The sequence below is a fragment of the Pagrus pagrus genome (genome assembly GCF_965226575.1).
Source record: "Pagrus pagrus genome assembly, chromosome: 4".
NCBI classification, from domain to species: domain Eukaryota; kingdom Metazoa; phylum Chordata; class Actinopteri; order Spariformes; family Sparidae; genus Pagrus; species Pagrus pagrus.
Window position 1 is genome coordinate 13384431 of NC_140188.1, and position 27992 is coordinate 13412422.

The following is a 27992-nucleotide window of genomic DNA, read 5'->3' on the forward strand; positions in this document are numbered from 1 at the left end:
GAGGACAGGGAAGGTCAGGAGGAGAGGGAGTGAGGGAAAAGATGAGTTCAGATGACAGGGGGGGGGAAAGGAGGGAAAGTATGAAGGCTCAAAGCTTGGACTCGACTTGTGACCTGACTGCAGGAAGATTTGTCTTGACTTGAGACAAAAGTCAAAAGAGACTTCATATCAAATGTTTCAGAAGAAAACGCCTACAGCCACAATACTGGCTCCGTGAACGCTAACAAATCTCTGTTATTTCTCACATCAGCACTAAACATAAGCGGCATTAGAATCACAGGAGTGTCATTAGTTTTGCAGATATTCGGTCATAAAGGTTTGGACGGATAAAATATTTGACCGGATCAGACGGGGAAAGTAAACGGATCACCATACACTTCACCCAGAGGAGAACATGAATGTCTGAAGAAGAAAAAAAATCCATGGCGGCCCATCCAACAGTTGTGTAGTCATTTTTGGTCAAAACCACAGATGTGATCATCATGTTGGCGCTAAAGGAAAAGTCTGGAGATCATCAGAGTCATTTTGATTCATCATCTGGGGATCATGACTGCCTCAAACAAACTTTATGCTAATCCCTCAAGTAGATGTTGACCAGTGTTTGGGGTCATTACTCTAAAGAGTGGTGTTTTACACATTACTCATTACTTTAAAGAAAAAAAAGAAGAAAAGTAGTGCATTACTTGGATTATTTACTCCCAGTAGAAAGTAATCTACCTGTTACTTTACATGTGTGTTACTCCTCAACATCACCTGAGACGAATTGTCCTAATTGCCAGTTAATAATTACGTTAACCACCACATATTAGCCCTGTCCTAATAAGGAAGACAAACAAAAGATCTTCTTTATGCTCTTTTAATAGCAGATGAAGTGCACTTAATGGGCCAAACACACTTCACTTGACCTGAGCTGCTCGCGCACAAAACCACAGTCCATAGTCGTCTAGTCCATCTTACTTGACGTGTTTATCATTAAAGCCGTGGTTATACCTTGTGAGGAGCCTCTCAGATGGTTTGTCAGACTACCTGTTCCTCCTCAGAGTCAGTCAGCCCAGTCGCCAGGATATAATGTCAGCAGTCAACATTTCCAGAAACCACACATACGTTCAAGGTTGACATTTCAAGCAAATGTGGCATATCGTGTTCATATTATATGCTTAATAGCTGAATTTCACATCAGGAGGGACAGAGGTGGCGCTATCACAGCCAATAAGGCTGCAAACGGCCGACCACAGCTCCAATCACACCACTGGATATTTTTAAGGCCACCTGCGACATTTCCGGTGACCAAAACTGTCTTTTTTTCCACAGGAAGTCGGACCATCTCCATCCGTGATCCAGCAACCAAAACAGGTATTATTAATAAGCCAAACCATGTTTCCTGAATGGTTTTTGTGCCTAAACCTAAGCAGAGCGTTAGCACAGCATTGCGACGAGAGAGAAAGAGAAAGATTGAACCTAAACAAACGTAAAGTTGTAACAAAAATAAACGTTCAGTTTCAACTTATCTGCAGTTTTACAGAAACGTACTAACATTTATTCTGGCGAGTGAGGAGCCTACAGGACTGCTCAGGCTGTGGAGCCTCTCCATTGCGCACTAGACAGCGTCACTGGGTTGAATTTCATGAATATCAGGAGAGGTCAGATTGTTGTGTCACATTATTTTTGATATACTTCACTTGATAGGTGACAACTTTGTTGTGTTGGTGGCGCTGGGGGACACATCCGGGCGGCTGTAGCTCAGGAGGGAGAGTGGGTGATGATTGGTAGTGATTGTAAAAGGTCACTGATTTGAACCCCAGTTCCCCCAGCTGCATGTTGAAGTGTCGTTGAGCAAGATACTGATACTTGACCACAAATTGCTCCTGATGAGCAGTTGGCACCTTGCATGGCACTCTCTGTCATCAGTGTGTGAATGGGTGAATATCACAGCTTTTTTAAAGCGGTCAGGAGACTGGAAACGCGCAAGACCATTTACCATCCCTGTCACCCACAGATCACAGCCATCAGGGAATCATGACCATCCAATCCAATAGTCTTCACCTTGCACTGTACTTTTAATGCATTTAATGTATGTTTACATTTTTAAAAAAGTATTTGTTGGGCTCTTTATTATTGTAATCAGTATGGAAAAACTTGCTTTTTGAGCCGCATGAAATCAAGACTCAAAAAAACATAAAAACCACAGTGGAAATGAAATACGACTCTATTGTGCTGTAATCGTAAAAAGTTGAACTGAGATGTATTTTAAAGACCAGGTATTGAGAAAGGTCTTTATCAAAAGCAACAACTGACACAATCTTTCCCTCCGCTGTGGCTCAGTTAAAACAGTCTTTCATTGTGTGTGTGTGTGTGTGTGTGTGTGTGTGTGTGTGTGTGTGTGTTATGACAGGGCTTTTTTTTTTTTTTTTTCAGATCGACCAACCTGTTTGGAAACGATGATGTCACACACCCTAGAGGGTTAATATGAGCCCTCATTGTGCAGACTCATTATCCATCACATAGACACACACACACACACACACACACACACACACACACACACTCAAAATAACCCACAGAAAAACACAGTCACTCACATGTAAGGAAGGCAGGAGGAAAACCCATACCTCCGCACTCAAACATTGCCTTTATAACATACGTGCATTCACACATGCAGACGCACAAAAGGTGTCCTCTTACCCCGGAGATGAGGAACGCCATATCCTTTCAATTTCAATGGGCCATTTTGCCATCAGGGCTGAGTTATCACTGGAAAGATCCTTAGTGACAAAAGAGCCGTGCCCCGCATAAAGAAGCTGGAGAGAGGTGAACGGGGACAAAGAGCAACACCTTTGCAAAGAGCAAACGGGAAGAGAGGCTCTGGAGATCATCCAGCCATGAGAGATTTCAGAGGCAACCTCATTCAGTCCCATACAACAGTGTAATGTATAATGCATGGGCCGTAGAGCTGGTAGCAATCAATAGGATAAACTCAGAACAGAGAAGTGTTGTTGCACTCAGATACAGGGTTTGGGATCAAAAAGGAAAATGACTTGACTCGCTAATGACTTTAATTTATTTTCATTATGCAAGGCCTGTGTTTTTTTGTTTGTTCTTTATCTTTATTTTTATGTCTTTTATTGTTTTTCAGCACTTGATGTTGCCATTGTATGCTTTTTTCATCTTGGGCTAAGATGTTTTATGAGTCCTTTTGAGTTTTCTTCTTCTTCTTTTTTTTTTAATCTCACCCACACAGTTTACACTTCTTTTGTTCTCTATTTTCAGTGTGTTGTGGTTTTGATGAGAAATCAACCTCCGTGGTGGAAGAGTGGTATTTAACTTAAATAAAAGTAGCAATAACACAGTGTAGAAATACTATGTTGCATGTAAAGTCTTTACTTCTGTAAAAGTATAAAAGTATTACCATCAAATTTCCATTTCAGAATAATACTTATTGTGTTATTAGATTATAATTATTGATGCAATAATGTTTTCTTTACTTTATTGTTGCAGCTGTTGACTATTTTTTTAAATCTTTTGTGCATTATCTGCAAACGTAAAAAAAAATAGAAATAGAAATACTCAAGGAAAGTAAAAGTACCCAAAAAATTGTACTTAAGCACAGTACTTCATTAAATGTACTTAGATACTTTTTTTTGCTACTGCTGGTATCTGAAAAGCTGTTTCACAATGTTGGAAATTAAATTAACAAGTGTTAGGGGCTAATCGATCACAATGACAATTCTAACATGTTCAGCATTATAACACTTACCATCATCCTCACTGAGTATGTTAGCAAAGTACCCTTAGTTAATTAGCACCAAGGTGGAAATTGTTTTACTTTTTAAAGCAACATTATATAGAAATTGGCATTTAGTGCGATTTGGCGCCCCCCACAGTTTCTGAGTGCAACACCACTGTGGTAAACACAAATCACCGGTCTGTAACAGTTTGTCAGACGTAATGTAGGTGCTGACTACAAACAAAACTCATTACATCATCACAATGTTATATGTTAAAACTTGTATGTTGAAGTAAACATGTATGTAACGCTGTGATCTACCCTCTCACTGAAGTTACAGTGCAGAAACAAGTGATGGGGGAGCTGAGTGGCTGAGACGGAGACACAATTTACCCTGTTACAAGACACTGGACTATCATCATGATTTAGAAGTGTTTGTGAAACAGTCTGAATACATTTCCTGGCGATACAAACAATAGTTATTGAGACTTTTCACACAAAACTGCAAAGTCAGTAGGATTTATTTTCTGGGATTCATTAATGTCCGTTCTAAATGTCATGGCAATCCGTGTCACAGCTGAAATATTTCAGTGTGGATCAAAGTGTTGGACTGACGGAGCATCTGACTTTACCACCCCTGGAGCCATGCAGCTAGTGTGGCTAAAAAACAACCAGTCAAACCTCAGCGATTCGAATACTCGCTGTAAAAAGTACCCTCCAAGTCAGATAAACCATTTTCTCAACACGTTTCAAATGCTTTTACTGTATTTGGCATAATATTTGGTATTTTTGGCATCTTGACTACGATCTAAAGTAAAGATTTGTTTATTGAGCAATCTGTCTCTGCAAAAAGTTTGTGATGATGGACCTCCCAGAGGCTACACGCAGTTAAAGACGTTGTTTTTTTGTGAAAGACGTCAGATTTGGCCCCAAAAACAAGTTTTAGTCTTGAATCGTGTAAACTGTGTGTTTTCTGAGATGTCAGGCACATCTGTCCTTGATGTCAGTGTTTGGATTTAACACCTACACAGTTTCACTCAGAATTTCTTGGGACCATTTCATTGTTCCTGCTTTCACTTAGGGGGATTGACTTTAATTGTTGTGCATTTCCACATATTAACAGATTTCCTGTCTCTGGACATCCATAAAACTGGATGTGAGGGAAGAAACAGAGGAAGGGAGACCATAATTTAAGCAGGAAAGGGGGGATAAAGAGAGAGAGGTTAGTGTCTGAAGGGTCTCTGGGGAAAATGGATGTAAGTTTCTGAGTTGAATCCCCCTTCCATCTCCTACACCAACCCTCCACTTAGTGCTTTATATTATACTACGCCTGTCAGCATTTATGTGTAATGTGTGTTGTGTCACGGCCTCTTTCTCTTTTCACCCGTCTCTCCGTATTGCTGATTCCATATTTCGGAGCCCTCGGGGAGCTCTGTGCGTTCAGGGGCCACAGAATTACGAGTCTTGCGATGTAACGTGGGCGTTTGGTAGGAGGGATGTAACTGAAGGCCATATAGTCTAGTCACCTTCTGAGACGCGTACCCCCCCTCCTCCTTTTAGAGTGACTCAGCGCAGTAGTGCGGAGGCAGGGGGTCAAAAATCCCCTGCCCTCCGCCTCTACTCAAACATGTGGGAATGGGAAACTTTATCCTATATTTAACCTCCAGGTGTCTGTCTGGTTTGTGTGTGTGAGCTCCAGTAACTGAGTCATCAGCAGCTGGGTGTTGCAGACGGGTTATCTTATAGAGGAGAATGAGGTGGCCCTTGTTCTTGGGGGTTGGTTGGGGGCTTTTAGAAATCGAGGAGAAGCTGCCCCTCAATGCTCCACACTCACCTCCCTCTGATGAGAACTTTCCACATTAAACTGTCTGATGTTTTGTGAGAGTGTGTACATTAGATTTGCGAGAAAAGAAGAGAATTTAAAGGAGACCTATTATGCTTTTTTCATTTTTTTCCTTTCCTTCAGTGTTTTACATATGTTCTTCGGCATATAAAAGATCTTGAAGGTTTAAAATGTAAAAGTCAGCACCACCAGAAGCTCCTCTCTCCCACAGAGGACACTGCTCCTGAAACGCCCCGTCAGCAGCCTTGCCTTTGGTTCCGTGACTTTGTGACATCACAGTACGTCAACATGTCACACATTTGCATTATTAATGCATTATTCAGGCGTGTGTGAGCCGACCAATCAGAGCAGACTGGGTACTCAGGAGCTAAAACAGACAGTTTTCTGAGCATTAAAGCATGTAAACCTATTCTTGTAGTTACCCAAAATAAAATTATGAACCTCATGAATATGTCTCATTTAAAGGTGCAATATGTAATAAGACTTGGCCATCTGAAGTCTTACTCTAAACAAATAGGGGGAAGTATATCAACGTAAACCACAAAATGCTGCTAACTGTAGCTGCTGTTAGCTAATTAGCTCAGTTAGCCACGTAGCTAGATGTCTGGACTAGGAGCTCAAAGCACCAGAGAAATGTTGGCGTTAAGCACAGTATATTTGTAATGAGATAGGCCAGGGCTAGCTCGTTAGCATGCTAAACATGCTTTACAACATGATACATAAATGTGATAATGTCAAAACTGTTCTTCCCTCACATCCTGTTGATAATTCTGGTTAGCTTTAGGATTTTTCCAACCAAAATTCTTACACATTGCACCTTTAACTAGAAGAATAAAAAGTAGAGCTAATTATAATTGCTTACATACAGTCAGTGTAAATCCATCCTGCCTTGATATAATATTGCAACGTTTAATGCAACAGAAAAACAGCTCCCCTTCTTGTACAGATTAAACGTTTCTTCCTTTATTAATAGTTAATTAATACATCACTTCTTACCCAGAGAGTTACAGTAGTCAGGTTGAAGATGTTTGGTTGGTTATGTCTGTGGCAGAGTATGGAAAGGCAGCATTGCCCAAAAGCTAAAAAGACAGTGATTGATGTATATGTATATAAATCATTCCCGGCAAAATGATGTTCCCATTTCAACAGAAAGCAACGATGCTGAGTCAAATCACTTAGAGCTATTACCCCATCAAACCTGTCTAAATAATTGCGGTGTATGATGGCCTGTACGATTATCATATGGGCCACGGTACACATTTATTCACTATAAAGTCAAAAAGCCCAGCTCAGCAGATTTATTAAGAGCACTGAGACTTTCTCTCTCTTTCTCCCTCTCTCTTGTGTGAAGGATTTTTGGGCTTAAAGAGCAGGTTTTCTCTTCAAAGGAAGTCAGAATACTGATTCTTCTCCGAGCCAAAAACTACACAGCGCTGGCCACGCAAAAGGTAAGAGGTGCTCACTTTCTTTAGGTGACCACATCCACTCGCTCGTTCGGTTGGCTCCCGAGGAAAGAAGCACAAAGTTTGACCTGGGTCACACGTCATCCCTTCACCGTGTCCCTCTCACTCAACCACATACTGTCCAGCGACGAAGAAAGGGGAAAACATGCTCGAAACGTTAAGACGCCCACACAAACGGACTAAAACATAAATATAGTCGCCCCGTACTCTCAACACACACACACACATACACACAATCCCGCACACTTAAAGACCTCTGAGCAAGCAGAGCGATAAGATTAGAGGAAGTACGTGGGTGTGAAATAGCTGTGGTGTGGGACTTTTCTGGATTCACACAATCTACACCGACTGCAGGCCCTGCTTTTTATTAGAGTTCAAGCTGATGGGAATACACAGACGCTGATGACACCCACACACATATCCTGCAATTCTGGGATAAGTACTACACACACACACACACACACACACACACAAAGATAAAACGTATGCATTCATCCTCCAAATTCAGACATAGCTATTCTTGCACATGCAGCAGGATTAGGGCAATTAATCACATCATGTAAAGATCAGATTATTCTTTAAATAAAGAAGCTACAGAGGCTGAAGCTGGTCTCAGGGCAATAACCCTGAGGTTTTGACTTCTGCTCTGGTGCAAACAAAGCAAAGCGCAGAACCATCAGTGGGTCCATTAACAAAGCCCGATGCCTGACAAGGCTCTCTTTCTTTCATAATTAATGCAAACGCGATAACCGTGACATTGACAGTTGGGCGGTCCGCGCATCAACGTCTCTGACACATGAAAATGAACGCTGCCATTCATCATTGCACAGGACTAATGGACCCCATAAGACTGAATTATTAAGCACAACACAAGAGACCTTTGTGCCAGATTAATGGAAGCATGCAGCACAGCACATTTATTAAAGTGATATAGTGTAGTCAGTGAGTTATCATGGTAATTGTTAGCCATAGAGGAGGCTGCAGCGTCGGACTATTGTGTCAGTTAATGTAACAGCAGCAGAGCCGCCCTCGTGTTGATGCTGCTAACAGATTTGTTGTGTTTATACTTTCTACATCTGTCCGTGTTCCTGCCTCTGCGAGCATCGAGGACTCGGACATCTGCTCGAGCACAGGAACTTTCCACTTTCTGTAAATACACTATGCAAAGAACACTTGTCCCTTTCCGTTTCCTCTGGGATGAAGTTGGCCTCCAATTAGTTTGATGTGTTTGCTGAGAGCCGCTCCGAGATAGACACAACAAGAAAGAGGGGGGAGGCGAAAAGAGATAAAGAAGGAGAATTTATTCAATCAATCTTACTCACATAAGAGCAGCACTTTGTGGTGAATTTCAGGGAAAGAGGGAAAAGAGGCAGGATGTGGTGGGTTAGAAACAGACCTGAGGATGTGAAATTGTCAGAGAAAGAAGATAAACAAGAGAGGAAAAGGACAGATTGAATCACGGAGTCCTTGTGATTGGCAAGAAAACCAAAGAATGGGAAAATTATGGTAATGCTTTATATTAAAGGTCTACTTTGTAAGAAAGTTGATTCGTCAAATACTGACGCTTTGGGAAGGCGGCGCAACGGACCTCCAATCCCAAAGCCTCAGTGTTTGAGTTGGGACTGTGACTCAAGAATCAACTCTCTTACAAAGTGGACCTTGTTCTTGTAATAAGCATGAGATAATGGGTCCTGACCTTATCAGATGCTTATTACCACAAAGAGTGTTATAATAAACATGTTTCTTTTATATTGATTATAAGAAACTTGCTAGCAGTAGTAAGCGTGTCATGATATTGCCATATTAATGATAAACATGATGTAAAAATATGAAATATTGTTATACACGTATGATAATATCGTGTGAATAACCCAGCGACGATGTTTGGCCTCGTGCATCTTTTGTTCAGTTCATCTGGTTGAATTTTCACCAGTAATTTAGTGTAATTGTTCTTTTTGTACACTTTGTTTACAGTTATGCTTACAGACTCTCTCATTCTGAGGGTAATTTATCTGCCAAAAAAAGTGAAAAACAAAGTTAAAGACAGATTTGATTTATAGACTTTCTCTTTTTCAAATGTTTAAATTAATTTGTTTGGCTATGATAATTGTGTAGTGAAAGTCTGATATCTTGACAGCTTTCATTTAGAGTTAATCATCCTTTTTTCTGTTAATAATTGCATAATAAAGAATTTATTAACTGTGGTGTTGTTCTCATTATGGATCCAGTAGCCGCAAAGGCTGCAGAAAAATGCGCAATAAGGTATGAATTGCACTTAATGAGCACCAGAAAAGGCTTAAGAAAGGTTTAACAAAAACATAATAAGGCTTTTTTTATGTTCTTAAAGCAACAATATGTAGAAATTGGCATTTTGTGCGTTTTGGTGGAACACCACTGTGGTAAATACAAATCCCAGGTCAATAACAGTCACACATAATGTAGGTGTGCTGACTAAAAACACAACTCATTACATCATAACAATGTTTTGTGGTTAAAAAACCGTGTACGTTGAAGTAAACGTGTGTAGCGCTGTGATCCGACCCGCTCACTGAAGTTACATAGAGCAGAAACAAGTGATAGGGGGGCAGAGTGGCAAGACACTGTACCCATCAACATGATTAAGAAGCTGTTATTTTAAGGTAAAACAGTTACATAATGTTGCTTTAAATAGTCTCAATAAGTACTTAAGAAGACCCTTATGAACTATTACATAACACTTATTAAAAGGACCTTAACATAAAGTGTTACCTAAATTACTTTCAGCGTGCTTCAGGATGAACAGTTTAACTTTGTTATCCTATTTCTTATCTTCATAACTGCTGACACTGGTTTGATCTGGATGGGATTTAAAAAAGCCAAATGGTTTGAAGTGCTCCTCTGTGCTGGGGTGAGAACTGTGGAGACAGCAGCATTTCTCTACTTTCCAGAGTGCGGGAGCCGTGATCAAAAAATAGCTGTTGTTCCCTAAACGTGTCAATAAGAGTATCAAAATAGCAGAAGTGCTGGGAAAGCCCTCGAAACAAAGGAGCCGAAAAGGGTTTCTCACAGAGCAGCTGGCCAGCGGCTATTGATTGTGTATTTGTTTATTTGGTTAGAAGGGAGCCCTGCGATCACGTTTCCCTAATCGAGGCCGATTACAGAAAGAAATACGATGCTGCATAAATTAGGCTGTGTGATGTTACCCTTCTACTGAATTTCACGTCATAATGCTCCCGTAATTAGATTTGGTGCATTGTGCATTAGGCCTTGTTTAGGAAAGAAAGGAATACAGACTGGCTATTAGTGACAAAGAGTAACGTGAAGACAGGAGGGGTGAAATGTTCCTGTAGTTCAAAATGATTTGTTTCGTGTATTACACCATAACGACTCGACAAAAGAGTGTCGAAGCCATGTCTCACCAGTAAGATCCCTTTTATTTAAAATATAGTAACGGGCTACATTCTTCTTTAGTCTGTGTTAATATCATAAATCCTGTTCTCTGAGGGAAAGAGGCTGTAATCCTTTGCAAATTCAATAAGGACATAAGTGTTTGAAATTGACCTTTGTCCCTCTATACAACCGCTGCAGGACATTATTCATTCAGTCACTGTTTCACTGCAATACAACATGCAGACAGGTTTAATTAATCAGTTACTATTCAGTACTTGTAGAGCAGCTTACTGAGCCGTCTGTCATTCTTGGATGTTGTCCAAAGGCACTTCTTTAGTGTAAATTAACACGTTGGGGCGAGGAGACTGTCGTTTAAACTGGAGATTGAGTTTTATGGTTATGTGCTTCAGTGCTGAAGACACATGGTCCTCCAGGGTGACGCTGGACTAATGTGAATCCAGACACTCTTCTAATGGGGGGCCATTACAGCCCACATGGCAAGAACTATTCATTTTTTATGAGAGGGGTAGATCTGTTGGCGCCTTGTATCAGGGGCCCTCACATCTGTGTCCATGCAGGACTCAGTTAGTTCAACCTTTCGGGGGGTCTGGGGACTTTTGGGACACAAGCTTCACAGCAAAACATTCTCCGGAACAACTGAAATAGATGGGGACTTGTTTTTAAAAAAAACAACAACAGGAAAAACAACACACAAAATGGCTGCATACAGCTTTCTGGTGAAAATCAAGTCTCCCAAATGAATGAAAAGATGTTATCTATGCCAATTTTTAAGCCCAAATCTTAATTTTAGCTGCTAAGCTAAAGACGTTAGTGCACACCCCGTATGTTGGGTGCCTGAGCTCGACCGTCTTGTCAAATCACTTTGGGATCTCAGGGCTTCCTGAGACTTGGATTATGCCGGATGAGCTGTATGTATCTCACGTCTCAAGTTCCCAGCTACTTCAGTTGTTTAAGAGAACGCTGCACCGCCGCTTTGCTGCGACGCTCCAGTTTGTTTTGTGGACTACGAAACTTCACCTGACTTTCCATCAGCATGAGGCTGAAGAGATAATGACTGAATTGTCATTTTTGGGTGAACTTTTCCTTTAAGCAACACAGGACTACATAGAGCAGTTAAAATGAGCCTAATCTGTATCGGCTGTAAACGGATATGTAAATGAATTCATCAATATTCATGATTTAATAATGTAGGCCTATATATGATTCTGCAAAGGGCCTATTTTGATGGTTATACTTTTGTACTCTACTTTAAAGTATCTCTACACTGCAGTACTGTACTGTAGTCACTGTGACTGATTCAACTACCAATAGCACATAAAATAGTGTAAATGCTACTTACACATTCATTTTTAAACACTCACAGAGACTATTTTCCTGCACTACGTTTACTTTTCATACTTCAAGTGCATTTAGCTGATAATACTTACCACTATTTGCTTGTAATGAAGTATTTCTGTGGTGCAGTATTAGTGCTTCAACAGAGCAGAATGAGAACTAGTTTTGGTTTCACAGTCTATCCAAACACAGTATAATGACTTCTCACTCTCCCATCTGTGCTCCTCAGCCCTCCTACATGCATCTCACCAAACACAAATCATGGGGCTCTGCAGCAAACCCTGCACTCAACTGAGGGGGGGTCATTGATATGAGGTGGCTGGGGTCACAGATCTCTTTGGGGGGGGGGGGACAGCTCAGATGATGGGGGACCAGATCTGTGTTGCACTGGCATGAGGACACGCTGGAGGACTGGTAGAAATGTCCTCACGTAATAATGATGCAAGATTATTCATGATTCTCCTCACTGCTCCCTCCACACGCTGCTGCTGCTCCACTCCTGTCGTCCGTACAGCAGCAGCCAGGTCGTCCTCAGCGGGGGGGCACCTGCTGTGCTGTCCCGCTCGGCGCTGCAGTGTCTGTGTGAGCGGATGATTGGTGCACAGCTGGAGACAGAGGCGGACCTGTGGCCGGACACCTGAGCGGACTACCGACATCACAGGACGGGAGACGCAACACATTACTTTCCAGATCCAGCGATGATGCCCCGTGGCGGGCCGGGCGGCTGCGGGACACCGCGCGGGACCACCGGCACCTTTCTGTCGGCGTGTCTGCTCTCCGCTTGTCAAGCCTACCGGAGCTGCGGGGGGGTCCAGTGCGGCGACGGCCAGCAGTGCTGCCCGCCCGTCGTCGGCGGGAACGGCAGCGCCAGCTCCGCGGTGCGCTGCTGTAAGCTCCCCATCCACATTTTCTTCGACAACGTCGGCTGGTTCACGAAGAAGCTGTCGGGCATCCTGATCCTGTTGCTGCTCTTCGCCATGGGCTACTTCATCCAGCGGATCATCTGCCCGCGGCCCCGCCGGAACCCGCACAACGACCGCAGCGAGGAGCCCTCCCTCTTCCACGGCCACGCGTCGGCGTCCCAGGACTCCCTGCTGGACCGGTACCCAGAGGGCAGCCTCGGGGACTTCGCCTCCCCGAACCTGCCGGCCTACGACGAGGTGAAATATTTGCCCACGTACGAGGAGAGCATGCAGGAGATGCACAGGGACCGCTCCGACGATAACCTGCTGTCGTCGGGGAGCGACAGGGGCGGTCAGGGCAGGGCGAGAGCCGCGGGACCGAGAGCCGGTGAGCAGAGGCGGGATGTCCTGGAGGTGGCAGGACCGCAGCACAGCCCCAGGACATGTCGGAACTCTGTCTGAGTGGCGGACTAAGACAATACAGCATTCATATTTTAATATAATCAGGGTAATTATCTTGCAGAGATATAAACTCAAGTGCAATTATAATCCTGAATGTTAAGAATAAAAGGAGGAGGCTGCGAAAATGGACGTGTTTTGTAAGATTATAGGGGATTACTGGCCTTTTGTATGCAAACGAGCGGCTTGGGTTAAGAAAAGGAGATTATGAAGTGAAGCAGGCGGCTGAGACCGACCTCTTTGTGATGGGGGGGGGCAGCTAATTTGGCTCCGGTACAATCGCATTAAGTTTTTTTTTACCTCAGCACCTCAATTTTAAGTGGCACCGTGAAACCCCCTTCTCTGCTAAATATTCTGACGAACCCAAAAGACCCCAATTTCCCCTTTATTTCATCTTCATTGGATTTGCATGCAAAAGGAAGAATATTTAGATTTTCCTTTTCTCTCCTCTCAGTAACCTGAAATGTGTGCTGAAGGGGGGGATATCAATATTTTAATACTTTCTGGGGCAGACATTTTTATCAGGCAGCTTTAGAGCCAGTTAATTCAGCCCATAGCTTATCAGCATGAAAGCAATATTCTCTCAAACTGAGTCACACACACACACACACACACACACACACACACTTCTCTAGGGGGCTGACAGATGAGCATTTTATCAGTGACCTGAGCCATGTCTAATACTGCACAAGCTGAAGCTGCAGCAGAGATGTGCAAGGTTTTTTTTTTTGTAAAGATGCTGCCCTGAGGCCACATGTATCAGTGTCTCCCAGGTTTTGAATCCACTGAAAAATAAATAAATAAAACAAATAACAATGGCAGAGATTACAGCTGGCATGCTGATGGGGTGTGAGCTGCCAAGAAACAAAGTTGTATTTTGATGATAGCATGTCAGACAAGATCACAAACGCTGCCCCCGAGCAGAACTAACGCTGTGCAGCTCAGACCGAGGACAGGAAAAGACGGAGGGACATCTGACAGGAGACATCTGAGACAATAGCTTCACTTCTACTTGTATGTTCACCACGAGCGTGTAACTGTCCACTGCTAATTTGCATTTCTGACTGATGAGACACTGATTTTTTTGCTGCTGTAAACTGAAAACCAAGCTGACACACACTTCATCGCATCAGGATTCACGGCCCGTTTACCTGGATTAAAGATATAGGTGTATTTGCCATTAACTGTCAATTAAAATGAGTCATTATGCAACAAGATTAAGCTCATCTGTCATCAGACATTAGTTTACTTTGACTGTGTGTGTAGTAAGCAGCCACACTTGCTATATCCTCTCTCAAGCTCAGACTTGTCGAAATGTTAGCACATGATGAGTCCCAGGCCAAAAGAGAAGGCGAGAAGAGAAAAGTATCTCCGTTAAGGCTGCAAGTAACGGCTCATTTCACTAACGAATAACCTGTCAAAAGTCTTTAAAATGACAGAGAATAGTGAAAAATGTCTATCATAGGTTCCCAGATGATCTGACAACAGTCCAAAACACAATGATATTTAGTTTACCATCAAAGAAACCTCAGGAAAAACACAAATATTCAGATTTGAGAGGATGAAACCAAGTAATTTCTGACGACTTTGCACAGAAAAATTACTTAAACAATCTATTCTAAATCTTAAAAATGAACAAAGTAGTCGTCAACAATCTTTTCAGCTCTCACCTTCCATGTGACAAAACTATGTAATGGAGGCAGGACAGTTTAAAGATGAGCAAAATCACCAAGTTTCTAAAATAACGTCGGTGCACTAAAACAGAAAACACAACTAAAAATGTAATAATTATAGATCAGCCTGAGCTTTTTCTGCATTGTGTTCTTTTAAACTAAAAGTTATCATATCAGCTGATAGCGACAACGTAAACACTGATATGGATAAATTTGTGATAGGCCAATATCGGTCGGCCTCTTTATAAAATGTGCAATTCTATTTACCTGTTCATTCTTTAATGCTTCTTTTATTTTGTAAGCTGATATAATGCACCCAGTGACCCTCAGCTTATTGACTTATGTGAGAAGCTCCAGAGCAGACACTCATTAGGAGGGTGTAATAAGAAGCAGTAATATCAAAGCAGCCTTATTCACAACAATAAGTAACACTTTACTTTCTGTCCAATGTTTCGCGGTTAAAATACGGGAGAAGTTGCTGCTAAAGCACAACAAACCCAGACTTCACATTTAGAGACCCTGAGCTCCTCTAATGCTCCTGACACTAAAAGTCCGAGTCTGATTGTGGTGGCTCGTGTAATCCAATACTGGCGGCCCAAGATGGCAGAGCCACTAGTGAGCACTGATGGCTTTGCTTTCCGGAGGGAACATTGTGGGTGGGTGGAGTTTGCACTTAGAGGCATTAAATCCATGCTTAAAACCCACTGATGGGTAGATGGTAGATGGTGGAGCAAGCGACCCCGAGATGTATGGAGCCACGTGTGAGTGCTGCTTAAGAGGTGTGAATGTTGCGTTTCACTCTCTCCTTCATGGTTGTTGCATTTAAAAGGAACAGTTCACCCCACAATAGGAAAATAAAGTCATTATCTTCGCCCCCTCATGCCGATGGAAAGTCGAAGGTGAAGTTTTTGTAGTCCACAAAACATTTCTGAAGCTTCTCAGCAAAACAGAGTTGCAACATTCACCTGGACAACTGAGGGAGACGGGGACAGCATGGGGCTGCTGCTTTTATAACATTTTGCTTTATTTTACACATATTATCTTTGCACAACAACAAAACCCCCTCGTTGCCTTTACATTCTGTAACTTTATTTTTGTCTCATGTACATACATGTACAGATACTGGAGTGACAATAAACATCTTGAATCTTAAATCTTGACAACTGGAAAATTAAACTGCTCTATTCAGCTCATCTGGCATAATAAAAGTCTCCGGAAGCCCTGAGATCCCAATTTACAACCAAAATCTTTACTGTAGCTGCTAAGTTAAAGGTGCAACTAACGTCTTTTCTAATCAATTTGGGATCTCAGGGCTTCCTTACACTTCGATTACGCCGGATTAGCTGTATTGAGCCATTTTGTGTTTTGTTTTTTTGGTTGTTTTTATCTTTTAAAACAAGTCCCCATCTACTTCAGTTGTTTAGGACAATACTGCAACTCTGTTTTGCTGTGAAGCTCCAGAAATGTTTTGTGGATTACGAAACTTCACCTGACTTTCCACCTGCATTGGGGTGAGTGGATGACGGCTGAATTTTCATTTATGGGTGAACTGTTCCTTTAATCAGATCACGTATGGCTGGGACATCTCTCTGCCACGGGAGAGGACAGTTCTCCTCAAAAGTACATATTACAAAATCCAAACATACAAAAGGGACATGAACAGAAAAAAGCAGACATGCCCTCAGATGAATTCACAGTAGAGACACACGCTCACATAAAATTGATTCAGTGTAAGCAACATCAGACTCTGCATCAATGATCCAGTAATTCTGTTGCTCACTGGTCCAAAGGACGGATAAACTTTAAGGTCAAATCAATGAGCATTATCGTCCTCATAAATTCTACATTATATCCGGGAAGTGTATTTTTGGGATCAATCTATTATATGAGAACTTGCAAGTCATTGAATGTGGGAATACAGCTCTGCGGTTTAATAAAAGTGCAGAATCTCTCTGGTGTTTTGTGCTGTGTAGTTTTAAAAAATATGAAATATTTAGATTAAAACGTTGAAATGAGACTTTTTAGTATTAAAATCGTCAAAAAACTCCTCGTCACTTAACTTAGATTGGGTGCAGTGTGCTTAGTATAGTTCAAGAGGAAGGACATAATTAATTTCAATTCTATTTTTCACTGTGTGTGGCCGCTCTCAGTGGTAATGCATGTGAAACCTGACTCCTCGCTGATAAGTCTTTTCATAGATTAACGTTGTGTTGGGTCTATGCTTTATCACATGGCGAGCAGGTTTCGAAAGAAAGCAGACGGAGGGAGTAAAACAAGAGAAAGACAGTGAGTCAGAGAGAGAGAGTCCTAGAAGTGGCTAAAAGTGCAGGTAGCTGAGGGGGAAAACAAGGCAACAGCGAGAGAGAATGAACCCATTGATAGATTTTCCTCCATCTACCGTTTTCTCCGATGTTTCAGCTTCTGCGACCGCTCACAGTTTCAGGGACTATGCCGCTCGCTTTCTACCGTATCTGTCCGAATGATCGTGATATGGTCAAGCAGTCGTTTTGTTTTTGGAGAGCTCTGAGATAGACCTTCTCCATCATTCGTCTCCTTCTGGGCCACTAGAGGAGATGGATAGGCTATAATGGTCCGCTGATGTACTGGCCCTCTGCCAACCAGGGGGTGGAGCTGCATTGCAAGCGGTTGGTTTCACACCTCAGCAGAAAAGGAAATACAAGAATAACTCAAAGAGAAGCACATACTGTAGATATATTGAACTCTAAGACACACACATGCACCTAGAAATACCCTTTGGGTGCATGTGCAATGCTGGAAAAACAACTCAAAGATACCACTGAAGCAGCAAGACATTAAAGGAATACAATAAATAGAGAAGGCAAGATAAAAGAGGACATTCTGGCTGAGTAACAGTGTCTATCTGTTTTATTCACCAACAATATAGTCTTTACAGGAGGCAATGTTATGAATATATAAACTGTAAAAATATCTATACATATAAAAACACAGTCAAACGCCACTGACAAAGAAACACAGCAACACATTTGTACACGACTAAAAGATAACAATCAACTTTCAACTTGTCACACCGATATCACTGAGAGGCTGATACGACAGAAAGGCCATAATGGTGTTGTTGCTGAGAAATACAGATACTCTTATCAAAAGTCAAATTATCCAGCCGCAGTAACAGAATGCTGTGTACAATATTGTGCACATGTTTTACATTGACAAGACTGTAGCGTAACAATCAAAATCAAGTGTCATATTCTTTGTGGCCTCCACATCCAAATGTTCCCTTTTGTTTTCACTTGAAGTTAATGTACTTGGAACTAATGGTCGACATTGTACCTCAAGTACAGAACATTTTTATTACTCTGACTGTGGGCCAAACCACCTAATATTCACCAAATGTCAAAAACACATGGGAATCAATTCCTGCATGGCTGAAGTTTTAGACAAAAGGTCCCCTGAGTATCAACGCCGCGGGGCCATGCTGCTCCTCACGGAGGCGTTAGCGGCCTTCTCTCTCTCTTTGGACAACTCCATCTCTATCTTCGCCTGGATCTTCTCCCAGTCCACCTCAACCTGGCAGAGAGACAGAAAGATGAGATGAAATGAGACAAGAAACTGTATTTTGCTTTGATCAGTATAGAGGAAGTTAATTACTCACATTACATGTTAAACAGGGGATCACACTTGGTGCCTGAATAGTGTGGCGTGTTTTAATGCCTTCCCCCTCCTGATGGGGATAACACTGAGGGATATTTTGCAGCGAGGGACACCCCAGTAATGCTCCAACATCAGTGAGTATTTATCTCCTTAGAGTTAACCTTTTTCAACTGGAGGCACTCAGTTTATAGTGAGTTAAAGCTGATAACCTGTCGGAAACAATTATAAAAAGACACCCTCCCTGTGCTATTCGCTGCCCTAATCAATTAATGAAGTGCAGCAGACAGACTGTTCCAACTTACCCCGTCAGCGTACTGCAGGAATCTCTTATTGGTCTCCTTCCTGCCAAATTTCTGTAGGAACTTCTGCCTATAGGCCAACACCGTGTCCACATGGGTCTTGTGTTTGACTGCCAGCTCCAGTGCCCTGGACACAAGATGCACATCCACATCCATCACTCAAACCTCATTTCAGACATTTTTCTAAAAATTCCCCTGATGAGAGATATCATCACTGTCATGTACCTCTCCCAGTTGAAGAGGTCAATATTGACTTGTATGGCCTGGTAGATGAGACCAGCTTGTAACAGAGTGGCCTCAGCCTCCTGGACCTGACCACTGAACATCAGCATGTGAGCCAAAGAGGACTCCTTAGATGGCTGCTGCTTTATGAAGTTGATGTACTGCACCCTGGGTAGCTGTAAGAGGAGAGGGAGAGGATATGCAGAGACAAGAAGAAAGAGATACCTTTTAACTGATCTCTTAAGCCGTGTTTCTGTTTAATTGTCAAGTGAATTTGAAATGTCGCAACAAAGAAAAAAAGAAAATGCGCACTAGGTGCGTTTCCATCGACTGGTTTGGAGCCTAGATTATGCATGCCTGCAATTAACGGACCAAGAACTGGAAACAAAAACGGGTCGGTTGCTGTTTTCCATCTAAAATGGCTGTGATCTTTCATCACCTCTGAGACTCCGAATACTTTTGGTCTCCTCGTAGCTCCACACGTAGCTGTTGCTACTAACAGCCATGTTTTCTCACCTATATTCGTGAAGACGCTGACAGCGAACGCAGCTTCTTTTTCTCATCTTGGAGCGGATCGTCTAATCAGTTGTGTGAGTTAAATGTTCTCTAAATCAGAACTTATTTGGGAAAGGTTATTTTTGTAAATGGCAAAAAACACCTCATGCAAACATAAAACCTTTTTTTTCTTCCTTTTTTTATTATACTGTTACCATTAACCTTTTCAAATACCATTAACCTGTAGTCCTTCAAATACTTTAAAGTGTGCATAAACATGAGCTGATGGAAACATGGCTTTCGACTTAATTCTTCTTTCAAAATCCTTGAATTTTTAATTAATTAAGAAAATGTGAGTACATATTTTTAACTGAATTGGCCTTTAACAAATGCTCTTACCTCTCCGATAGAAGCGTAGGCCATTTCCGCTGTGGTCAGCTCCCTGTTTGCCATAGCCATACCAGCAAGACATGCCCACAAAGACTGGTCCTACAGATCGTGAGAGCAGAGGCAGAATGTAACAAAGGCCTGGAGACAATTTTTTAAAGTTCCCCCTTTTTTTCTCCACAAACTTTTAACATATACAGATATCATCTGAGCATATGTCACTTTTATTTAGACTTGTCCGGGATGTTTGATCTAAAATACAAAGAAGAATATAATAAAGCAGGGACAGGGTATGATGGTGTCTTTACAGTCCCCTCTACATCCTGCTCACATCCTGGCAGGCCCCATGTTGTCATGCATGACAACACATGCAAAAACAAACACAAACATTTGCCGTATGCAACATCAATGAATGTGAACTAATGTGTCACCACTTTATTCTGTGCAGCTGCATTCATTAAAAAGAAGCCTTAACCACCAATTGGCCAACAGTTGAGCAAACTTCACACTGGAGTCTCCACTCTGTGCTCCCCCCTTTAATCAGTGTCCATCACCAAGACAAACAGCTCTCATCAGAAACCACTGCTGGAAACAACAAATAACACTGTCAGCCACTGCCTGAGGTCATAAACTTGATATAAAAACTGGACTACCTATCACAACTTACTGTCTGCTATGTATGCATGTGTGTGTGCATGGCTCCAAACTATTACATCAACTCTTTCCAGGTGAAGGCTTACTGACAACATGCACTGGGATTCTGGGAAAAGCCGCCGACACCAAACTCTTACCAGAAGTCGAGGGGGAGGGGTCGAGGAGAAGGCTCTTAAAACCAGTCCCTCTCCCTAATCCCTTTTGTCCCACCCTCGTCTTACTACTGGCCGTCCATTTCTCCAGGGTTGTGGTTATTGCATCATCGCTTGAGCAAACACATAGTCTAATAGTGTTCATGCATGTGGAGAGTTTACACATGCATGTCACCGAGTGTGTATTTATGAGTGAGGTCTATGGGGCCTAAATCCGGTAAATGGTGTCACCAGGCTAATTGAAGGCTAATTAAAGCCTGCTGGTCTGCTCCCATAAACCTGTCTGCTACCTTCTCATTTCAGACCGTCTCACTCTCTTTCACACATACACGCATGTGACACAAACCACAGGATCCTGGACTGTGCTCGAACCCCAGACAGCAGGATATGTCACCCTATCTTGAGGTCAATTATACACACTGGGTATATTTTTGTTTGGGTATCTTACACGTATACAACACCAATGTGAGAATGATGTCACAGCAGATGTAGCCAAGTTCAAATTGATGATTTCTTCTCTAGCACAATTAACCCCTTCTAATCCTCGCCCATTTTCACTCAGTGAACAGTTGAGCAAGCTTGGTAGCCAGATGAACCTCAGTCAACTTTCCAGTTTCCTGTTAAACTAATGTGTAATACGTGTTGGGTTCATCCATGTTGAAAAAGAAAAAGCAATTTACAAAAGTGATTAAAAGATGTTGCTGGGGGACCTGTACCTCGATATTCACTCTACACCGTGTGTAAGGCATTTTGTTTATTCCATCCCCAAAACCAAAGACAACATTTTTCAGATGAAAAGAGTGGATTAGGCTGTGTGTGTGTCTGTACATCAACATCATCACCAAAGACACCAATGTCTGTTTAAGGCAACATTTCAATGTTAAGTCACATTAATTTGATGCCATGATCTTCACGGACATATAAAGTCACTTCTTCGCTAGTGTTAGCAAAACATGGGTTATTGTAAGCAAAACATTAGCTAACGTGTAAAAGTTAGCTAACGTTACATCAAGAAGAGTTGGCCTGATGTCACATCACCAACGTCAGTGTCAATGTATGCTTCCTCTTTATTTCTGTGGTAACGTTTGCTTCCTCTTTTTAACATCATTAATATATCCTTCCAACCCCCTTAGTTACTGCCCAACAGTAACTAAGGGGGTTGGGACTTTGGATCAGTCAATTAGTGCTCATTAAAGGGGCTCTATGTAGCAATTTGTTGCAGTTTATATGTATTAATCACTTTTTTTTTTTTTTTTACTAGCCAAATATGAGCTGATTGTAACATGAGTCGTTTAAAGCTGCTGGATTGTGGATTTTTTTTGTGAATGACTCAGGTCGCATTATCTGCCACAGTCCAAACGATGTGACTTTATGGAGTGCATCGTCTTAGTGTCTTTCCGCTCAGCAAACAAAAAGCACCAGTAGCTGACTTCCATTTTGAAACATTTTAACATCTGGCTTCGAGCACAACACAGAAGTTTCACGGAGCCCCTTTAATAGAGATATGCAGGTGTCTTACCTTGGCGAAGCGGCAGAGGCGCAGTGCGTCCTCCCAGCGTGCAGAAGTGCTGTACTCATGCAGGAGAGCTGGGTAGGGAGGTACACTGCTGTACACCAGTGAACCATCTCCTTGGCGTAATGTCACCTTGGTGCCAACATAGCTCAGAATGTTGGGTGTACGGCTGAACTCACTTTCAAGGGAACAAATACACACAGACACACACATACACACACCAGTCAGAACAAATATATGTAACCACATCCTCACAGTTTTGTAGTCACAGAAACGCTGAACAATCTCAGTGTTCTTGTTTTGAATACTCATGTGGGGATAAAAAGACAAACTGTTTAATAACATGTGAAGGGTGATGCAATATGCTGTAACCATGTAAAAATTTCACACTTTAACGTGTGGAGGATGATTGATTGTGCTAATTAGGAACACAACGATCTACTTGTTGAAAATGCAGTTTTTGCCATTTTGCATACGTGTGTCTGTGTGTGTGGCAGAGTAATTTGTGGCCGCTCACCACACGTACAATTTTGCTGAATTGATGAAATAACATACTGACAGTGCTGCTTTTGTAACGCTCACTGTACTTGGTCCAACCTGCCTTCCATCACAGATATGAGTGGAGCCTTTGTATTTGTTTATTTATTAGCTCTTGCCACTTAGTATCGGGTGTTCTCCATTTGCACATTGCATAACAACAAAAGAACTTTTAATGAGTCTGATGATGCAATCTGGCTGCTGGAACACCAAAATAGTAAAAGCAAAAAAAAAAAAACACTAAACTCTGAAAAATAGCAACGCTAACTGAGGCTTGTGTCGGCATAAACAGCCTGCGACTGCAAAGCTTGATTCATCATGTGTGTAAAAATTTACAACAGCAAGCCATAAACCACTGACAGTCAAGAAATAAAGGAAAGTACAGTGTGTACAATATGACCATGAATAAAAACAAAACCAAATGTTCAGATTGGTGCAGCAGAGACATGCGAAAGTAGTTCAGGATGCCTTAGCACCTCCTGTACTGGCTGAAGCTGAAGACTTTCGGCAGGAAGTATTGTACAGTCTGACAGCTGCTGGCAAAGAAGAGCTAAGCCTAAAGCGCTATGTGTTGTACCATGGGGAAAGCAGCTTTTATTGTACATCTTTTTCCATTACTTCTCTTCCATGACAAAAAAACCCAAAACAGTATAACAGTGAGAGTTAAGAACTGTACATGTCTACCTGCCATCCCTTATGTACAGTGTTTTTGGCAGCAGGTCCTTGTCAGTGAAGACAGCACTCGGGTAGTACCACACTGTTAGCTGGTTGTCTTGGACTCCACACAGGATGTTAGCAGCATCATTCCAAGCCATACTGTGAACCATGCTACCTACAGGACAGAGCACACATACAGCGATCATGCTACCCCAACATTAGTTACAGTCACTGCACATCTCGCCAAGTGAGCTTCCTCCTCCCCCTCTCACCAATTTTGCAGATTTTGGGCTCCCGTCCGAGATGACGTACGGAGGTCAAGTAAAGGTCACGGTTCTTGTCTATCAGGGCGATCTTCCTTTCATTGGACGGGCTGCACTGGTCCAGAGCGACCTCCACCACCTCTAGCTACATATGAATAATGACACACACAAGCACAAAGGTAAGAGGGAACAGAGGAGTGAGTGATGGAGGAACGACAAAAGATCAGGAAAATAAAGGAAAAGGGGGAGAGCAGTTTGTACCGTGACCAGCAGCCTCTCTGCCAAGTGTGTGTGTGTGTGTGTGTGTGTGTGTGTGTATGAGAGAGAGAGATAGAGAGACATGGAGTGGGTATATGTGTGTCTGAACCTGTATGTAAGTGAATGTGTGTGTGTTTTTGGCCAGAGCCAGCTGGCTCCGGTGCAGCGTCTTGGAGCTGTGGAGTACTGGCAGACGAAGTCCTGCTGACAAACAGTGAGTCCTGCTACCTCCAATTCTTTTCCTTCACTTCTAATTCTTTCCTTCTTTTTGTCTCTTTCCCTTTTAATTTGACTCCAAAGATATTCACCCATTCTGTTCCTGTGTCTTATTGTTTATACAACTTCTGGATATAGGTTATTATATTTGTTTGAGCACAGAAACTCTAAAAAAGGCTGTTCCCCTCACAGGTCTATTTAGATAAAACCTGGCCTCCTCCAAACAATTAGCCACTACCTTTAGCTAAAGCAGACAAAAAGACAGCATCCTCATCAGCTGTTCGTTTAAGACATGGTAAATAATCATCGAACTCAAGTCATCTCACTGGGCCTGTCCTAGACAGAGCAAAATCATACAAACTAATGTACTTTGCTAAGAGTCCGCTACTCCCTAACAGCGTTGTCAGAAAAAGTCATACTGGAGTAAAAGTTAAGATATCATGTTAAAAGTAAAAGTCCATATCTGAATAGTGCTTGAGTAAACGCTAGGCATGCCAACACAGTTTTACTCTGTGTGTTTTGGCATGGGAAAGGCAAAAATATTACGACACCCTCTAAACTTTTTAGATACCAAGTATCACTTTTAGGGTCTGGTTACACCAGCATTTACAGCAACAATTTGAATTAAATCATTTTCACTGCAATCAGAGCGATCAGTGGAAATTGCTAACAGAGGTGAATCTGCACGGTGACTGGTTCAGCTATGGGGAACTTCTGACACAAATTCGCACACCAAATGCAAACTGTATTGACGCTGGTGCTGAACTTTGTGGGAACAGACGGGACCGCAATGTCTAAATTAAAACAAGCTATCATATTAGCTACGTCACATGACCCACATTTTGAGTTCACTATGCCACCAAGCTTGCAGCAGCACCTCATTTGCAACGACACACAAATCAATTTCACTGTGCTAATTTCTGGTGTGCCACTACTACTGTAAAGTATCAAGAGCTCCAACGATGTTATCATTTCCACAATGCTCGTCATTAGAGCACCTACAAGGAACTGTTTGTCTTGATTCTGGCAGCCCATTTGAACAACATACGGTGATGCTGAAACAAAGTAAAATTTGTTTTAGTACTGTAATGTACCACAAGACTACTGAGCAGCTTCCTTCCATCTATGTAGATCATATAAAGGCATCAGTTTCAAACCAGCTTAAAGTTCCTTATAGTGCATTTGAGTTATCAAAATTATTTAAAATCTTCACAGATGATCACTAAACCAGCTGATTTTTGCTTTGTTGGTTTTTTAAGTGTTAAAGCACATATCCATGAGTGCTCTACAGTATGAGTATAGTTCATAGATAACTGGCCTGTGTGTAATAGTGCAACTCATCAAGTGAGTCTCCAATCCTTCTTCAGTTGAGATATCACATTGTTATAAACACATAACAAAACACAAATACCAACACATTCTGACAAGTTACCGTGACTGCTATGACAGTGACATGACAAGCTGGTCATAGCGAACTGATATTATGTTTGTCAGATTGCTGTAGAAGAAAGTCGGTGATTTTCTTACAGCTCTGTCTGTCCTTTATGCTGCACATTGTACTATAAAAGTGGTCTGACGTTTGCTAAAATGTAGGTACAAGGTAAACATAAATGGCTGATGAAGACAAAGAAACAGGATGGGAGCACTCAATATAAGGGCAAAGGACTACCCACCTTGTGAGTTAAGGGTTTCCCATCGCCAAGGTTTTTCCCAGTCAAGGCGTCGAAGAGGAGAATGACTGGTGAGGCGAAGGAAATAGAAAACATAGTAAAAAAGTCTGTTCAGCTGATCTCACCATCATGGTGATGGCAGCAGCCTCACCTTTTTCATCGCTCTTGTCCCGGATGGCGATGGTGTCGTTACTCAGCGAGACGCCCTGGGCGTTTAAGATGTCTGCTCTCATGCCGGGAAACTTGGGTGAAGATATCAACCGACCCTCATAGGAGAACGTATACAACCCCGCTCCATCCACGAGCAGAAAATGTCTGTGAGACAAGAGGAGGCAGCGGATGAGAGCAGAGTAAGTCGACTGTGTATATAAGGGGGAGGGAACGAGGGAGAGGAGATGACTTTTTAAATAGTAAAAGATTGAAGAGTCGAGTTAATAAACTGATATGGTCAGGTCATTTAAACATTTTATGTACATTAACAAAGCATCGACTTACTCAGAAAGACTCATCAAACTCAACTCTGAATAGCCAGTAATCTATTTAGCTCTATGATGAGTGTCAGGGCCACGGCATTGGAGTATTGCACAAGAGCTACTCCATATTAATCTAATTTCCCCCAGTGGTTTCACTCTCAGCCTTATTGTATGACAGGGCTGGAGTACAGCCTCGATGTATGTGTGTGTGTGTGTGTGTGTGTGTGTGTGTGTGTGTGTGTGTGTGTGTGTGTGTGTGCGTGCTTGGTTAGCTGCTTGATGAGTGGTCAGTGCGGAGTAATGAAGCATTAGAGAAGCTGACAGACGATCAGACAGCCTGCTCTCTCTCTTGTTGTGCTGCTCCTGGAATAGAGAGACTCACTTCTCTGCTTGCAGGATGAGGCTCACTGTTCCCTCCTTCAGGTCAAAGATGAGCGGAGTGTTCCAGTTTCTTGAGCTGGCACGGATAAGACATCACAAACACACACAAACAGAAAGATTTGTGAGAACACAGACATCTAATAACAAAAGTGTTACATTTGGCGCGAGTGCAGAGGTGAGAAGACAAAAGAAACAAGAGAGGCAGAGAGGCAAATTAAAGGAAATTTCAATGAAAGGAGAGGAGATGAATACACAGATAGAGCATGAAAAGTGCAGTGACAGACAAGGACACAAATGATCATAGCAAAATTAGAGAAGAGGAAACACGGACTTTGAACAGAGCTGCGACAATTAATCTTGTCAACTACAAAATTAATTGCCAACTATTGCTTAACAATCAATTCATTGATTTGTGTCATATTTCAATCAAAAAGTGAAAAATATTTGATTCCAGCTCCTTAAATGTGAATATTGGGAAACACTGACTGACATTTTTCACCATTTCATACACCTCAAATTAACCTAGCAAATCCACCACGTACACAAGGTCAGCTAATAACATTACTGGTATAATTCAGCATCTTAGTCAGATACGGTTGTTTTTCCCACCAGTACTCCTGTAGTGTAGTGTGTCTGTTTTTTCCATTCTTTGACACAATTTTAGATGAAATTTTTCAGGCTTATTTAACTTCAGTATTCGGATGTAAAAGATGAGTATGTGTTGCACAAAACCCTCATGTGTGAAGGATGACTGAAATCATAAGATGAGAATATTCAAGGCGGTGTGAACGAGGATGAGAGCGCACGAGCGAAGGAGGAGTGGGCTACTGACTTGTAGACATAGCACTGGAGGGAAGTGGCGACCACGAGATGACCGTACGCCAGAGATGCTTTGATGACTCGATCTCTAAACTCCAGTACGTCCACTGCATCGTTCATCACATTCCTCACCTGAAGGAGAGGAGGGCAAAAATATTAAGAGGTAAGTGAAACAAAACAAGCGCAGGGATGAAAACAGGCATACACTTTATACTACTGAGCAAACACTTTACATTTAAACAGGCAAACAACAAAGGGGAGACACTGGCTTCACTAACAGAGTGCTGAACACAGTCACATACACATCGGAGTGTATTTATTCTTAATATACACAGGAAACAGTTGACAGTATGTCCAAGTATACGTAGGGAAACTGTGGTCGGAGAAAGCAGTTTTTACTGTTTTAAGTGTGTGCGTGCAGCGGTTGCAACTCATTTTTTCACCTGCATGGATAAATACTTCCCTCCAGCTCCCTCTGTGAATGAATGAAAAGGCCTTTTCCAGCACCAGGTGAAAGGTGGGGTTATTTTTACAGCTTTACAAATCTTCCTCCTCTGCTCCCTCCAGCAGGCCA

The 27992-nt window shown here is 42.1% G+C and overlaps 2 protein-coding genes across 2 annotated transcripts in view; one reads left to right on the forward strand and one right to left on the reverse strand.

Moving 5' to 3' along the window:
- The first annotated feature begins 12180 nt into the window (after positions 1 to 12180).
- c15h3orf80 (chromosome 15 C3orf80 homolog) lies at positions 12181 to 15999 on the forward strand. Its single transcript, XM_084350979.1, has one exon. The coding sequence runs from the start codon at positions 12454 to 12456 to the stop codon at positions 13117 to 13119; it is 666 nt and encodes a 221-aa protein (XP_084207105.1). The 5' UTR covers positions 12181 to 12453; the 3' UTR covers positions 13120 to 15999.
- A 1658-nt stretch (positions 16000 to 17657) lies between these two features.
- The window catches only part of ift80 (intraflagellar transport 80 homolog (Chlamydomonas)), a 39144-nt gene continuing 28809 nt past the window's right edge, over positions 17658 to 27992 (reverse strand). The window contains exons 9-19 of the mRNA XM_084350716.1: positions 27432 to 27550; positions 26601 to 26675; positions 25897 to 26060; positions 25749 to 25813; positions 23611 to 23746; positions 23366 to 23513; positions 22151 to 22322; positions 19838 to 19927; positions 18947 to 19119; positions 18725 to 18848; positions 17658 to 18338 (exon numbers count right to left, since the gene is read on the reverse strand). Of these exons, the coding sequence (XP_084206842.1) occupies positions 18228 to 18338; positions 18725 to 18848; positions 18947 to 19119; positions 19838 to 19927; positions 22151 to 22322; positions 23366 to 23513; positions 23611 to 23746; positions 25749 to 25813; positions 25897 to 26060; positions 26601 to 26675; positions 27432 to 27550 (1377 nt within the window). The 3' untranslated portion in view covers positions 17658 to 18227. The remainder of the gene's footprint in view (positions 18339 to 18724; positions 18849 to 18946; positions 19120 to 19837; positions 19928 to 22150; positions 22323 to 23365; positions 23514 to 23610; positions 23747 to 25748; positions 25814 to 25896; positions 26061 to 26600; positions 26676 to 27431; positions 27551 to 27992) is intronic.